The 17,603-nt window shown below is 38.0% G+C and overlaps 1 protein-coding gene across 7 annotated transcripts in view; it reads left to right on the forward strand.

Moving 5' to 3' along the window:
* ADK (adenosine kinase) overlaps positions 1-17,603 on the forward strand; it is a 291,317-nt gene that overhangs the window by 136,842 nt on the left and 136,872 nt on the right. For all 7 annotated transcript variants that reach the window (XM_037400573.1, XM_037400578.1, XM_037400579.1 and 4 more), the window contains one exon: positions 3,279-3,387. In XM_037400573.1, coding sequence (XP_037256470.1) covers positions 3,279-3,387 — 109 coding nt within the window. The remainder of the gene's footprint in view (positions 1-3,278; positions 3,388-17,603) is intronic.

A 17,603-nucleotide genomic window follows, 5' to 3' on the forward strand; every position in this document is an offset into this window, starting at 1 on the left:
TGGAGTTGTGACATTAATTATGTCTGCAGACTTCCCCCTTCATCTCCAGGATCTGTATTCAGTTTTTCAAAGAGAAGACAAGCAATAAAGATGTTTCTGCTCTGTGATTCTTTCTTCAGTCACAGAGTGTCTGTGTCCGCATCCTGTAGCAATCATCATTTCCTAGATGACCTGATGGGAAACTGAAGTCAAGACTGTCAACAGACATATATCACAAATTTAGGAAAAATACATGCATTGTTGCCATGCATCTCAATGGAGTTTAAAAGTTTAGGTAAATTTATTCACAAAAATGTCTGCAAGTACTTTAACTTATTTAGCATTTGGTTTGCTAACATAAAACTTTTCTCTCTTCATGTCAGATGTTTGCTCAAATACTAGAGGCAGTGGCTTCATCTCAGCTGCTGTTTTAGGACATGCTTGAGAGTGTGCAGGGAGTACAAGAGACTTAATTCCCTTCTTGGGAGATAGAAGACGAAAAAAAAGTCTGATGGTTGCTGCTTAAGGCTTTATCACACAACACCCCCTCTTCTAGTGAGATCAAGTTTATCTTTAATCACCCTCTGATTGTCTCTTGGTTTTCAACATTTTCTGTTTTTGTAAGAATCACTTCTGCCTGGCCCCAGTTGATAACTATTGATTAATCTCGTCCCAATTGAGGTACGTGCTAACTTCCTTATTCAGGTAATTCAGCTTTCTTGTCTCATTTGGAGGAGCTGGCTAATAGCACTCCTGGTTTCCCGGTAAGTGGCTGTGTATATTTGTTGCAGATGCGCTGATGTGGATGTTTCTTGTTTCTGCTAAGTTTGTCTAATGTTTTGCAGGAAAGGGTTCTGAGCTAATTTGTGATCACCACTCTAGTTCAGCAATACTAATACACTGTGTTTTCTCAGAGCTTTTCAAGAAAATGCTAACACATGATTGAACTCTGAAGTAGTACCTACACTCCATCATAATCTGTGACTTTGATTTGTGCAGTCTGTTCAGCAGTAACCACATGCACAGTCTGTCCGTTAAGCTGCTTGATTTGAAGCGTTCTGCCTGTCTCCAATTACCCTATTCCATTGAAAAAACATCTACCTTCGCTGTGTCCCACATGTTGAACTCGGTGCTGTTAGACTTTACAGTTTTAATTGGGAAAAGCTCAGTGCTTTGTCTTCACTGCAACAATCTTTTATTACACATCATGTGCAGAGCATCTCTACAGTTGGATGTAGTCACAGAGAGCCAGGTTTACAGTTTCAGGGGCATGTGGTAAGTGAAAGGAAGCATACAGAGAGTCTTTGCTTAGTTTTCTGGAACATAATTGCTTTTCACTCAGCAACATACATAGACAGGCAAGATTTTTCCACCGAGGTCCTTGATGGATATTTCGGGGTTTGCCAAAACTGAAAGATTTAATTTGCTTTTTCAATTCAGCTTGCAGAAAATTACCACAGTTATGCACATGTCATTCTTGGATTTGCTTTGTTCTCTGGTGGATTTATTGTCATTGAAATGATAATATTTATCAAGAGTGAAACTTCTTGCCCTGTTACTTGTACTGCCACAGAGGCTTGGTCTGTTTGTTTTTAAATTTTTAGTTATTTATTTATTTATTAAATTTTCCAAATTTACATTTGTTCTCATTGGCTTCAAAATTTAAGAGATGAGCCCCAAGAACATTCCTGGGGTGAAATGACACAGAACTGTGCTATGTATTTGGATACATATGGAAAAAGTTAGTCTTAATTTTTTGTGTTAATTTTTATATTCTTGATGAGTTTACCTTAAGGGATTGTCCATGACGAGTGCTTCAAGAAGTTTACAGGGAGACTTCGTTGCTGTTGTCTTAAGAGATTCTTTTGGGGTATTGTTTGGTTTTCATTGAATAGGATAAAGGAAAATGGTGATAGAGGAAAGATGCTGTTCTGAGGTACAATGAGTTTTCAGGAATCCCTAGTTCACTTTCCTCCAAACACCTGTACATGGTCTTGGTCTGGAGGAGAAGCATAACTTAGTAGAAGCAGATCAGCAATTCACTCTGACCCATTGTCTCTGAATTGTAGTGGCATTTATATGGAAAAGGATGATACTTACCAGATGAATTGTATGCACACTGCAGAAGGTAAAAGTTTTCAATAGCCATATTTTTTATGTGTAATTACACATTATTTACATGGCTAAGGTAATTAAATATCACAAAACTGTGGTGTGTTAACGTTAAAGGTGCATCCTATGACTATTAAAGCTTGAAAATCAAATTTAAAACTCTGTATGCCCACATGGAAATGTCTGTTTCCCCACAGCCCTTTCTCTAAATATTGGATGTTATTAAACATTCTCATAATATAATTACATAGGAAGGATTTGGTCATGATAGCCAGAGTGGAGAGCTAGTGCATAGCCATCTTTTTACGACCTGTTTTTAGGAGTACATCTGCAACTTGTGTGTTTCGTAAGGCTGAACTGAACGGCTGAAGAGGAGGATTTCAGGTAGAATGTATCTTACATGTCACGAAGTAAACGGGATACAAGTATTTTTGTTCTTGCTAATGGAAGTTGTGTCCCATGGCTTGTGTTGTAACTTATTAGGAAAGAATGAAGTACAAATGGGTTTCTGGTAGTTTTCCAGTAAAACCAAAAACGAAGTTGGTTTGTTGGTTGGGGTTTTGGGGTTTGTTGTTTTGAGTTTTTTTTTGTTGTTGGTTTTCTTTTTTAACAATTCATCATCTAAAAGTAGCAATGCAACCCTTTGTCATTTGCTAAAGGAAAATAGGAACCCAACGGGGGGAAGAAAACTTGCAAACCACCCCTTTATTGAATAATCAACTCTTCTTTGGAAAACTTCTTGGTTCTAGTGAGGGAAAACAGTTTTCAGAAGGTAAACTGGAGTGGCTATTTCCCTTGCGGTGTGAGGTACTTGGAAGAGTTCTAGTGAAATCTGCAGATGCTATACTGTACAGAGGGAGTTGATCACAAAATGCAGCAAAGGTTGATTCTAAGCAAATGAAGGAATGTGAACAGTATAATAATGATAGGTTACATGAACTACATAGTGTGTTCATGTGTGGTTTAAATTTAAGTTGTATTTAATGTATGATTTTAAATGTATTATTTTAAATGTATTATTTAAATATTATTATGAAATGGTCAGACAAAGTATGTCTTGTATGGTGCTCTTAGTTGTTTTTATGTTCATTAGTATCTTTGATGACCTTTGAGAAACGTTGTTTGTGAGAAATTTGCAGTCATGTTAGTTAAAGAGGATCTAATACCTGGTTTTTAATCACTTTCAGGTCTCTTGTAGCTAACCTCGCTGCTGCTAATTGCTATAAGAAGGAAAAGCATCTTGATTTGGAAAAGAACTGGAAGTTGGTGGAAAAGGCCAAAGTTTACTATATAGCAGTAAGTTCAGCTTCTTTCAAACTGCTAAACTTTCTGTTATACATTGCGAGGTTCAAGCAATGTGCATGTCTGCTGTGTATGGTTTAGGATGATTTCATAGGAATACAATGAAAGAAAATGACTGCTTCAGTTTCAGCCTAGTTTGATTTCTTCGGATTTAAATGTACAAATGCAGAAGTATGTTTTAGTTGTGTGCTTTCTTAAATTAGTGGGATAAAATCGTAAGAACTAAACATTTTCAGAGCTTTTGTAGTAGTGCATCAAATTTACATTTCACATTTTCTAGTAAATTGTTGTGAAGGATGCACAAATTATGTAGAAAAACACTATTAGCATAATTATTCACTGCAAACAGTTTGAGCTTATTTGTGTGAACAATCCTAATTGCTATTTATTCCATAGTAATTACTACGGCACCTTATAACTCAATATTTCAGAAACAATGATTGTGACAAATCTCTTGAATGTGGGCGGTGGGGCAAACTGATTTTAATGATGAAATTTTACTTCTGGAATAAAGGGGTTTTGAGGATGGGGCATTAGTAGATTCACAATTAGTATTCTTTATTTTACCATCCAGAATGAATCAAGCCAGATTAGCGTATTTGTGTAGATTAAATCTTGCCTAAATAGAAGTGGTGAATTTGTTTCCTTCTTGCTCTCAAGTTGATACGACTGATCAAAATTAGTGAACAAAAAACATCTATGACAGATGAAAACCTCATAACATGCATGTAATATATGGATTCTGTATGACAGCTGCTTCCATTCCGCTACCTGAGCTATGTGGGAACAGCTGGTAAGAAGTGTAAAAAATTGATTATCCAGGAGGAACAAGTTCATTGAAAATACAGTTATTTCTTTTAGCTAGTGTTAATGTTTCCTACAGCCTGTTAGTGTGCACTGCTGTAGGCTTTACATGGTTGTTATTGATCTTTCTGTACGGCCAAGACTGCCCCTTTGTAACTGTCAAAAAATCCTTACAACCTTCTCTGTATACAAAGAAAATACTTCCACCGCTATGACCATATGTTTATGCTGTGGTTAAAAAAAATACATAGGTGTATTGTCTACTCATATTTGTTTCTTTTCTTTTTTTTTTTCTTTTTTTTTTTTTTGCTGGTGTTTGGAGTTTTTTATTTTCTGATAATTATATCTCAGTCTGTTCCAAATGCCATGCTTAGGAATTAATGCTGTTGGCTCAAAAAATATTGAAAGGCCAAGAGTATAGTTTAAATAAGGAAGAAGAATGACTCCTGTTACCAAAAGCTATACTGCACTAAGTTTTGGAGGTTTTTCATTTATTTTACCATGCTTATATATAATTCCACCAACAAAACTTCCAATATACAATTTAGAAAAATTAAACTTAGTGGAGATGCTTCAGGAAAAGTGAGAAACCCTGCAAGATAAAAAGCAGGTTTGGGCTTTTTAAGATACAGCCTTCATCTTATTTTAGTTCTGAAAGCACTCTTCTGTGTTCAGTCGGTTTGATCGCTTAAATTTTGACTAGGTGATTCACTACACTGGTTTTCATATATATTAAAAGCTGTTCTTTGGATGCCAGTTGTACAACATACAAGCTTTGACTGGGAGACAAGGGAATTACTGTACTAAACTGAAAATAAAACCCAAGATGTGCATATGTTAATGGGTGAATAAATAACACTGAAGTGCTAATAGATCGTATTAGATAGTTGCAAAATGGAGTTCAGATCAGGGGAACATCTGATTGCAGGAGTTCTGTTGGGTAAAGAACCTGGTTTACACCGGTAGCAAAAGCACTGAAGGATGGGTTCATTGAAGAGATTTCTAGGATGGCGTCACCACTTCAGATTACAGATTGCGTGTATAACTTTACTTAAGGAGACAATATGTAGAACCGTACCCATTTCTTCACACTACAACGCATTCATACCCTTTTCTTTCATTTAGCTTCTTTACTTGCAAGTTTGTAGCGGTTTACCAGAGTAACCAAAGCCATGTAGTGAACAGTTACCACTCCTGTGGTACAGGGTAGCTCTCGGAGTCATGAATTTGCGTACCTGTCTGTCTTTGCTTTAGTCTTGTTTACCTCCCCTGGCTTTGTGCTGTGCATATGCTGCTTTTCACTTGCTCACTTCCACCTATTTCTTGGGTTGCATTAGAATGTATGTTAGGGACAGATACTTATTCTGGAAATCCGTGCCTTGAGATTATCAAACAATCAATTTTCTTGGCAGAGTGAGGCAGTTGTTGCTTTAGGACAGGTCTGTGATATCCTGTGGTCATCTCTATGTGCTTCCTAGAGTAGATAATATGCTTTTCAATGCAGCATTCAGCAGAATGGCCCTCAGATGAAACTTAGCTCTGAAATCTAATCAATTCACAGAGGGAGGAGTAGGTACAAAGGAAAAGATAGCGAAGCCATGACAGAACCCTTAAAGACAACTTCTGTTACCATGAATGAACACAATACGTTTATTTTAGCCATCTGGTAATCAGATCCGGCAGACAAATTGGAGAAAGATTAGCAAAGAATAGGACCCTGTAAATCGCAAATAGAAGCAAATTACAGAGGCTGCCCCAGCTTTCTCAAAGATGGTAAACTTTAAAGGTGTATTTTAATCCTTTAAAATGACTCGACTTTGTATCATTTAAGGTAGATTACATGTACTGTCAAACTCTATGCAATTTCTTTTCCTTCTCCAGATGTAATTCATATACTTGCAGTAATTTCAACCATTGGCATCATATCTTCCAGTCTGTCATATTCATTTCGCTGTGGATCAGCTAGCTGTGCTGCTGGTGTCTGATTAGAATTCACTGTGAGGGATTTTATTTCGTTCCTACTGGGGCTAGAAAATGTCTCTTCCTCAGACATTTCCCTTACTTCAGAATAAGTTGAGAGTTATGATAACATTAAATGTTGTCTTATTGTCTCTGAAATTGTGAATGGAACACAACCTGACATGAAAATAACCTTAAGTTGTGTGTGTTGTGTGTGTATGTGGTTTTTCTTTTTTTTTTTTTTCTTCTTTTTTTCTGTGAATCTGTGATTTCTGTCAGGAGTTGCATTTTAAAATTCTTAAGTGCTACAGTCACATCTTAGAAACTCAGGTGATAAAACTCCATATTTGCGCACCTTGCTTGTATGATTTGCAGAGACATTTAGTAAAGTAATGGTAGTACTTTACTTATGTAAACATCTCTAAGAATTCCATAACATGTATTGGGCTATGAGGTCTTTGGATTGTGTTCTGTGGTGGGATTTTTAAGATCATCGGTGTCTTCGGTGCCAGCTGAAATCTGAGAGCTGCTGCTACTCAGTTTACGTTGCACACAAACGTTTCAACATTTTTAATGCAACTTATAGTATATCGCTATTAATTATCATATCCTAATAAGGCCTGGAATTCAAATATATTTTTATTGTGAATGTTTTTGAATAACAAAAATAATCTGCTGATAACAGTTGCTTAAGAGAGCAGAAAAACTGCAGAGAATTTTAGTTGTCGTTTGAGCACCTGTGTGGTAAGGAATTTTGCACTTGTCCTTTCATAATGAGAAGAAAATGGAAAAGGAGAAGATGCTTTCCTCATTAAAAGCTGCACTTAACCTTGTGAAAACTTAACTCTGTGACAACTGATACTGCTTGCTCATAGACAGCTGAATTTTATCTTTCTGCCTGTATTGGAACATTCTTGCCACAAGTTTGGTGCTTCACAGGTGTGTATTTTCCTGTGTACCAGTTAGCCATCCTTACCTTTGCCAGTTACTTAGCTTTACTCGATTTGTCTTTTAGTCCAGCACCTGCCTTGATTTAATGTTTGCAGTTGGAGGCATTAGGCGAGTGAAACACTGTTGTTTGATGCTGGTTTTATCTTGGTGCTGAAGTAATAAATGTGTTATTGATAGTTCTTTCTGTGCTTTGGAGGTTTTTTTCTTTTTTCTTAAATACTTTCCTTTACGAAGCACATGAAGTGGCAGCACCGAGTGCTGTTAGGTTCTCTCCCAGTAAGTAACTGGAATCTTAGCTTAGAAGGGATCAGTTAAGCAGCTCCCAAAGCACGAGCAGATCTTCCTTTAATAAAAAGCTTGTCTCTTTTCTGTACAAAGGAGAGTAGTACATTGTTGTTCAGGGACTATATTTGAATTTGTGTTTTGTGGATATAGTTTGTGTACTTAAAAAGCTGGTGTTAGAAGTGATGCCTCTCAAAGTTTTTTTTCTCATGAGTATCAATGTAGACTCCTTGCCTAGCTGTTTCATACAGGTACGGCATTGCTGATGCTCCTGCTTTTCTGTGTTCATTAAAGAGATGTGGGACCATTTTTACGCTGTACTTTATGCATCGTGATCTTGTATATTTGCTTTTTGAATTTACAGTGCCTGAAAGCTTCAACTCCTGTGCTACCTGTTGTAGGTAGAAAGTAGAGGAACAATGAAGCTTTTTTGTAGCGCTCAGACCTATTTGTGTGCAGCTGAATTTTGGGTTGCTCACTTTCAGTATTGCCATACAACCTTTTATCTTCAGAGTAGGTAACACTTTCACTCAGTCAGCTTTGCATGGGCTGTTGTTGTTTCACAATCCATAAAAGTTTAAACCATTCTCTTCTCCTGCTTCCAGGTAGCAAATGATAGAAATTTCTCAGTGGCGATGCTCTTCAGTTGTACCACATTAAGTATAGAATTTTCTAATACTTTTAAAATTTGTTAGCCCGCAGTTAAATTACATCCACCACCATCAGCATCTCTTCTGTGTTTACAAAGGTAATGGCAAGTGTAATTTATTTTGGTGTTCGTGACAGCTCTCATCAAGAGCAGGTATTCTGGTCTTAGGTTGAGTTTCGAGTGGGAAATGCCATGTGTTGTGGCATGCCATGATGAACCCCATGAACACTGGTCTGCTGAAGGAGAAGCTTTTAAAAGTCCAACCGCCCTGGTACATTTCAACAACTACTGTGATACTTCTATATTTATTTTCTTTTAATGCCTAAGTGCTTGTCGAAGCAGAGAGATACTGTGGTGGTGTAGTGGGCTTGATGGCGGAATTATCTGGTTTCAACATGAATCTGTCAAAACATAAGCTTGATGTCAGCAATGTGTAGCAAAGCTTAAATAACATTCTACAGTATTTTACATGGGGTTTGGCCATTCTGCTTGAGAAAAAACGCTGATTATTATAACAATGTAAGTATAAATGAAATTTCTTTTGTGCTGTCTCCTCCTTTCAGAGGCATATTCAATGAAGGCATTTTTATTGTAATTTACTGCTATGATGACTATGATAATTTACAATGTATTGTGATAGCTTTTTTTGCTTTGAGATGTGCTAGGTCTGTGTGTGCACCATGCAAAACGAGAGACATAGACACTGGTAGGAATCAAAATACCCCCTAAAAAAGGCATTTGTTTGAATAACTCTGAAAGAGCTTTTTTTGGCGTTAATAACTCTTGCCATAGCGCTCTGGCGTCAGCATGTATGCCACTGGACATGCAGAACTCTTTCTCGCAGTAACGAATAGATTTTATGGCCAGGAAAAGACCATTCTGAATGTCTTAACCATCCAGAAGAAGCTGCAGTTAGCAACAGTTAGTTGTGGTCTTTTTTGCTGGCCTGGGACAAGGTCATCGTCCCGGAAGCCACCATCCTGAGGCACTGGGTGTTCTGGGGGTTGGGCTGAAGCGTGACCCATTTGTTGTGGGGAGATGATAGACTCGCTATCTAACCAGTTAGCAAATCTGCCGTTGACTCACTTCCAAAATGAATATGGCAAAAGTACTTTCTCTCTCGTAAATACAGGAATTTACAGCTTTATTTCTTTTATCAACGTGCAAAAAAGAGCTTTGTCTAGTAAGTACCAGCGTGCGTTACATCATGCTGTGATGTATTTATGATGTGGCATGTATTATGCTGCTATTTCAGGTATAACTTATCAGGCATAGACAATTTTGCCAGTGTTTTCTCAAGTAACTCATGTAGAAAAGTGAATTCGAAACTTTTTTGTCTTATTTTTTGCAAAGTTTGATCGTCAAGATATCGTTCTTTGAAAGTGAACGCTTTGTACTTTATGCAGAAAAACACATCATCAACTTTCCAGAAAGATTCTAATCTCCTTTTTCCGTAATTTAAAATTAATGAAAATGTAACATCGTAAAAATATCTGTTTCTAAACGTTCACCTCTATGTTATAAATTACATTTATTTATGTGAAGAATATACACGTTTCCTTTCCTGTCATTCTCCTCCTACCCTAGTAGCCTTTAAATTGCAGATAGGCTTCTTCAGCGCAGTAATTAGCAAAGCTCAGTCATCGCTCCTTTTATCATGTGATTTTTTTTTTTTTTTTTTTTTGGTGTGTGGGGGGTGTTTTTTAGAAGAATGCATTATTAGAGCACTTACACAGCCAGTCTAGCTGCAACAGCCAGGCGGCAATAGCAGTGCCATTTTTCACAAAGAAAATGTTGAACGGGAGCCAAATGTTTGGTGGCAGAGTCTGTTGCTAGGAAATCAAGTTCCTGAGGCGATTAATGACAAAGCAAGCAATAACAAGAAGGCAGAATTACAGATTTAAAAGAGAGGGAGAAAAAAAGTGGTTGGTGTTATAATTACCCAAAGAAATCCGTCCTCATTAAATTGGCTGTTTTTATGATTGACTTTAATTGGAGGTTAGCTCAGATATTTAGCTCCTTTCCCACCCCTTTAAACACACACATGCACATAATCTGTAGAACTGCAGACTTGTTTTTCTAAGCATTGAGAGGAGCTTGCCCTGTAATTTGATCCCCACTGACAGATGCATTTTCTATGCTGCCATTTTGAATTAACCTATTGTGCAACAATTTTCCTCAGCTCTGTTGAATAAAACATCAAGTCTTATTACCTCAGATGGATTTGATAGAGTAAAAGAATGTACTTCTAGCTGAAGTAGACTATTTGCAATGAGTTCAGTGATTTGAACTCTGCCAACAAGCACCAATAATTTGTGATGTATACTTAAAGAATGAAAGAGAGAAGAGCCACGTGGGGGGTCTTTTTGGCTGTATGAAGTTCAAACGCAAACCTCAGAGTAATATTGTTGTTTGTGCTAAGGTTATTCCCCAAGATCAAGCCTTTTTAGATAAAGCATGTTAACTAAGATTTTTACCATTGAGCAGATCGGGTTTGAACCGAAGATTCTCTTACCCCCAGTGGTTACCCAAATTGTCAGGTTTACTGTGGGATTAGAAAAATAAAAATCGATCCCCCTCTTCCAGAAACCCCAACAGCTGTATTTTCTCTGAGACTTCTTTTGTGAAGAGAAATTTCCCCGTGTAAAGTTAAACTGGAATAAACGACATTTTAAAATGATTTTAAATTCTGAGTAATTTGTATCGTGTGTTAAGGGAGGAACAGGGTTTCACCTTATTCACTTTTCTCCCCAATTAGAAAAACTTGTGCAGTTGGTTCAACAAAATTTTGGCACGGAAGCGGGGAGGCAACTGACCCTGACATTTAAATCCTGTCATGTTTCATTGATCGTGCTCAAGACGATATTCCCTACTTGCAGCAAGTGATAAATGAGAAAATATCTTCTCATAGTACCTGTAAGTGAACATGTAGAAGCTAGCTATAAAAGCTAAATGATGCCATAGCTCTCCAAATTCCTAATCAAACAGTGAAACAATAGAACTGCGCGTATTCTGTCCAACAATACCCACACTACTAATCAGATGCCAATGCCAAGCTGTCTGCTTTGTTAAATACCCAGGTTCCCTGAGGCAAGAAGACAGCTGCTATAACTACTATGAAATTTGGTAGCTCAATCTATTTTTGCTACCCTTGGGCTATCAAGCTACTGTTAATTCAGACCACCCCAACTGGTACACTTTAGGGATTTTTTTCAAAGTGTTTGTTATTAAAATGATAAAACATCATTATTACTCCAAAGATGTTGTGTGCGCTTTGCGTTTGACAGATACCTACAGAGATAAACTCAGCATTTAAATTTTAATTGACATAATGGTTGTGATTGCGTTACCCTTTTTAAAATATATTTCTTTTTAGGGAGGGAGAAGAAGAGGGGTAAGGGCATGCTTTAATTTCATTAGTAGAATTGGTAAATCTGCTGAAATGCTCTTGGTTGCAAGCTACTTGTCCGTGGAGGCTGAGTGGGGTTTTGTAGCAGAGCGGGGAGCGGGGAGACGAGGCGCTCGCCGGCCAGCTCTGCCACTGGGGCCGGGGACCCGCCGTGCCGCCCACAGACCGCTGCCGAGACCTCTGCTCCCAGATGCCTCTGCCTTTGGGGACCCTGAGTCTCAAATCATATGTAAAGTCTGGGCAGCCTTAACACACTATTTAAATGTAAATTAAAAAGGGAAGCCTTCATACTCTGCGGGGTGAGATGAGTCAATTTGAAGGGAAATTTTTTCTGCAGGTCCTCTTGCATGTCAGTCTTTATTAGATGCTCTCTTTGAGAGCACAGAATTTTGTCTGTTACCATGTCAACTTTGTTAGAGCAAAATCTCAAAACTAAAGCACCAGCAAATCGAGGAGTTAGGGGCTCTGACTGAAACAGTATTGGTTCTGTCTTGACTCTTTTTTCATTTCAGTGCTTCTCTGATTAGGTTTAAAGAGAATCATTAATTTAAGACTGTTCTGAAGACTAAAACTTGACATTTGTGAATATTTCTCATTTGAGGTAACTTACCTGTTTGGATGCTGACTACCCAAATTTGTAATAAATTGGTGGTCATCACTCTGTGTACAGCTGACGGAAACTTGGGGTTCCACCTTCCTTCTGAAGGGGCTTGGTTCATTAACACGTGGAGATGCTGTAGTCTGCATAACCCTGGAATGTGTATTCGCTGTGTCTATCTCATCAACTGCTACATTGAGAACCGCATATAAATATAACAGCAATTGTGCTCTGTTTTACGTGAAGGTTAATTTTTTTAACAGCAAAAACTCTGTGCATGTGTGTAACTTGAAAGCCAAGTTAAGCTATTTATAGTAGGCCGCTACTTGGTCTGAAGTTTCGTTTACAGTTTACGTATGTAATAGGGATGGTGCGGTTGCTTAAATACAAAATTATTTTTCTTTCAAGAAGTTACGGTTAATGATTTGCTTTAAAAGGAGCACTCTGAAATGATCACGTTTGTGCTTGTTCCTTCAAAGCCAGTAACGTTTGCACTGAAATCGTAGAATGGTAAAATATATATGTGTAGCGCAAGGGGATTCCTATATGCTTCCTCCCGGCTCAGAAACTGAAGTGTGCTGAATGGCGCTCATCTGCACTGTTGACTACAGATGTTTTGAAACAGCGGGGGTTGCAAGCAGGGCACGAACCTGAAGGCTACTTTTTGAGTCTACAAGTAACAGTTACCATTTTAAAAAGTAAAAATATTTTTACGGCATAACCGATCGGTATCCTAAAAAATATGTGTCAAGTGAATTTGCATCCTGCGTTGCGCTTAGCAGTTGTGTACTTTGAGTGAAAAAAGTATTTTGCAGAAGTGCTTCTGCACAGGTTTTCAGTGGTAATGCACGTGTTAATAGTATGCCTCGCAGATTGGGTTTTTACAACTTTGGGCTAGATTCTCTAGCCCTTAAGGAGGCAGAAGGGCTGTGTCCCGCCAGCCTGGTTTGTAATTGGGTCTATCTGAAACAGGAATTGACTGATTTGAAAAACAGGCTCTGGAAGTTCATTCGAAAGAGGCTATGGGAGATAAGACAGATCCTGGATTGTAACATGGGAAAAGACCTTTCCCCTTAATCGGGGCACATCTGAGTTAGTTGAGACCTTTGTGGTGTTTTCCAAGTCTCTTTTTAAAGAACAGAGCTGTGCCTTAAAGACAGGGGTGCGCAGGTTTGTGGTATGGCTTTAATCCTTCTAGTCTCAGGGCTAACGCTCAGTCAGCAGTGCGCTGGGTCACCTGCTTGGTGGATGCGCTTCGGATGGTCCGGGTTGGTCAAAAGAAAGATGATCCTCCTTTTTTTGTTTCTTCTTCCTTTAATTAAAGATAGAATACTTGAGGAAATTCTAAGTTCTCTGAATTAGTAATGAGTGCTGTTTTAGAAAAAAATTCTAAGTTGGAGATACAGAGGTAGATGCTATTTCTTTCTAAGGCATATCCAGACCCTCATGGTAGCAAGTAGGGTTTGACTAATGAATCATCATTTCAGCAATATGAACAAGATAAAACCACCGGTACTAATCCTTGCAAAGGTTTGACTTAAAAGCTAAGGGCACTTAGATTTTTGTCCACAATAGAAGGATTTTGCTGATGCAGCTGCTGTGGCAAACCCTCCTGGGGATTTACACTTCTCTCTGGCATAAGCAGCCTAATGTGCAGACAGTTTACAACAGCTGCTATACCAGCAGCAATGCTCTTATGCTTCCCAGACGAATCGTACTCGCACCAAAGTTTTTTATTGGCAGGACTATGTTGGTTAAGGACCATGTGGGTTTTTTCATGTTTCTAAAGAATGTAGCTGCTCAGGCAAAGTAATTTAATAAATACCTGGCCATAATATTCACCATAAATATCAGCATAGTCAGCCCTTATAATTCATAGATAACTGCAAAGCCCTTCCTCAGTCACAAGGTTTCCCACACATAGTACGTGGATAATGGTGTCTAGCCCTTGGAAGAGCTGTAGATGAGATGTGCCTTGTTACCACTTTTTATGCTGAAGTTACTGAAGTTGTTCTGCGGAATGCCACTGCTGCTAATATTTTTTTGCCAGCAATGCTATTGCCAGATGCAATATAACAATACTTTCCTGCAAATTTGAAAATGGTGGGGAACAGCAGTTAACAGTATTTAGCATGAAATATGCCTCAGCATATGCCTCTGAACATGTCTTTTTAAGACCATATGGAGTATAATTGGTGCTGAACAACATTGAGGTGTTTTGTGAAAAAGTAAAGGCTAAGCATTATAAAGAGTCATAAAATCTTGAAGAACAAGACAAATTGAAGAAATGGGAGAAAGAAGGGAGGTACTGAATATTCTGTCTCGCTTGCTCTGCATAGCCTGAAGTGAGAGACCACAGTATTTTTAATAATTTCTCTTAGCAGTGGGGTTGAAATTACGAAATTCAGCAAAACAATGGCAGGTAGTGGACACGGAGGATGGTGTGAGTAACTGGAGTGAAGCAGAAACAAACTTTTCATCCACTGAGCGCACCCAGGAGAATATTGGTATTTATAGCTGGACTTGCTATCATTAGCACTCTTTGTGTATGGAGTTCTTAAGACACTTGATCACGGCAAAGTAAGGTAAGAATGAATTTCATCCTTACGTATGAATTTCCCTCTCTTTTGAGGACTGGAGTCAAAACTTGAGAGTTCTTATTCATTTATGTGTTGACACCTTATTACCAAGAGGTGATTTAGAATTACTAGAGCAGTGTGCTAAAATTAAAATTCCTCACCATTTTACTGATTTCAATCATGAGCTGTAGCTGAATGCAGAAAAAAAATTTAGGAAGTATAAGTGATTGGAAATTTTCAACAACATGAAAGATGCAATTTTCTTTGAAGAAAAAGAGAAATTTTCAATAAGCATCTGTGTATAAAGGGTAGCAAGTATTCATTCCCCAGAAGTAGTGCTGTCCCTAAGTGCTTCTTCATACTGCTGAGAATGGGCTGAAGAGAGTTTCTGCTGAGGGCTGTAGATTCTTATCTGCCTAATTGAGCCATCATTTGTTGACATGAGGGAAATCATGTGACTTGCCTTTAATGCATTTCTCAGTAACAGCAGAAGTGTAAAGTGTGGTTCATGGAAGGGAAACAGAAAATGTGAAATTTTTTTAGAATGGCCTCCTATATGGAATCTTGTATTGCAGCAGAATCAAATGTTTGAACGCCTATACAGTAAATACGTTAAATAAAATCATCAGATTCTAATTATTTCAAAAGCATTGAACTTCTTTCTGTTACAAAGCCCCCGACCCTCAGAATATGAATTTAATAAGTTCTTAGTTTTATCACTACAATGATAAAATTATGTCAGCAGAATTGAAAGCAGGTGTCATCTTTTTCTTTTGAGCAAATATGTCCACATAGTAATCTGCCCAGTTGCAGAGTTGGTACAAGTGTCGTACAATGGTAAAAGGAACAACAGAAAACATTCAATATTATCATTTAGTAGATAAGTATCAGAAAAGGGTATTAAAAAACCCCTGTAATTGGAGGCACACTGGCTGCTTTATTCAGTCCGTCTAGCACATCAATTTTATATTAAACTTCAGTCATGCTCCCTAACCCAAGATCCTGTTTTATAGAATGTAGAATTACAGGCATGCTGCTGTCTTTTGGAGATACCTGTTTGCTAAAATAGTTTTTTGTTGGGTTTTTTTTTCTTACTTCCCCCTCTCCAGCACTAGGTTGAAGTGATCTCATCGGTAAGAATAGTTGATCTCCATTTTGTTTTTAAAATAAATGAGTACTGGCTGCTCTGTTGATGAAGTGATATCATAGGGTAGAGGATAGGGGTACAGCAGCAAAATCACTTTAGAAGGGTATGCAGGAATCCTGTGACCAAAGAACTTGAGACTGCTGTAACTCTGGAGGTCAGCTTACCAATGACTAGATAATCTGACCGCATCTGCTGATTTTCATATCTCTAGCAGTCGTGTCACCACTGACCTGACAGCGAAGAGTATCAGCAGAGTACTTGGGTATTTCTGCAACTGCAGCTCTGTAGGAAATTCTTGAAGCTGAAAACGGTTGGCAGCTGGAAGAGTATTGTATGTGCTCCTCTTGTTTTACTCTTGTCTAGACATCCACTTGTGGCTGCTGTTGGGATGTGATACTGGACTAGGAGGAACTTTGAGCTGATGATTTACTGTTGCAGCTTTTAAGTTCAAACGATTCGTGGCTTGCACCTCTCGTTCTTGATTTTTGACCTAGTGGAGGGAAGAAAAATGAGAACAATAATGAAAAGTCAGACAAAAGTGTGAGAGGTGAAAAAGAAAAGTAGAAATCTTTAGGCATTTAGAAAAAAATGCTCCTGGGCATGTTATAGCATTGCATCTGTTACTCTTTTGCATAAAAAGAAATCACATGGTTTGATGGTTTATTTTCAGAAAAAATGCGATAATATTAATTACAGCTCACACATTTGTGAACCATGGCAGAGCATTTATGGGGTTTTCCACAGTGTTGAGCTATTGGGTTTAGATTTGAAAATTAATTTCGTTAAGCTGTAATTATCTACGCCTGCATTACTAACTAGAAAAAGTTGGTTAGTACAGTTAATATCTGCCCTGAAGGCAAAATTTTTAGGTCTGACTGTACAATGTAATAATACGTAAGTAAGTAGAAAATTCAAGGGTGGGTTTAGACTTTCACACATAGAAGGCAACACCTAGCATGCTACCCAGGACATGAATTCTATTTTCTAATCTGAAAGCTATAAACAGCTATAGTAGCTAAAAAGCTGTAATTGAATTACAGTCAACATATATTTAATCTGGAGTCAGAGATATCCTTGGCTCCTTTTGTTTCCCCATTTGGGAGAATAATTCATACCATTTGACGGAGTGTGGGATGTTTTGGTGCTGAGTGGCATACAGGCGGGAAGGAAGAGCACTGCCACATTTCCCCCCATTCTCCTCATTTCAGCCCAGTTAGAGTAGCAAACCTTAGGCTTTGCTCTTGCTTCCTCCTTTCTACTCATAACGTAAATGTATTTGTGCATATCCAACTGCTGCATCAGCTGGGATTTTGAAAGTCATATTCTCCTTCTCCTAACAATAACAGAACAGTACTGTTACAGCCAGTAAGAGGGTTTTTTTCCAAAAATCTAAGTTCAGTCGTCTTGTCTTCCCATTCGTGTTAGTACCACGTGTGTTGTAATGTTAAAAGTAGTCACCTACATTTTATTGTAAATAGACACTACTTAATGTTGCACGAGTTCGACAACTCTACATTGTCCTATAGTTACAATTCAGGTAAGTTTTCGATTTTTATAATTTTACCAGTAGGTAAATTTTAGTTTTAAATTAATAGAAAGTACGTAGCTTTATTTGGAACGGATGGAAGCTGCTTCCACTGGTACCTGGAAGACTCTTCAGACTACTTTGCTTTCGTTTTTCTTGTTTTAATATTACGGAGTGTACATGCCCCTGCGGTAGCATATGCGTGCTCTTGGTTTTGCCAATTCAAAATGTCCAACGCAAATTAATTTCTGGTTTTAGTACAACAAGAGAAGGGGTATTGAGATAGTATGAACCTTTTTTTGTTGAT

This window comes from Falco rusticolus, chromosome 9, assembly GCF_015220075.1.
Source record: "Falco rusticolus isolate bFalRus1 chromosome 9, bFalRus1.pri, whole genome shotgun sequence".
Taxonomy (NCBI): Eukaryota; Metazoa; Chordata; class Aves; order Falconiformes; family Falconidae; genus Falco; species Falco rusticolus.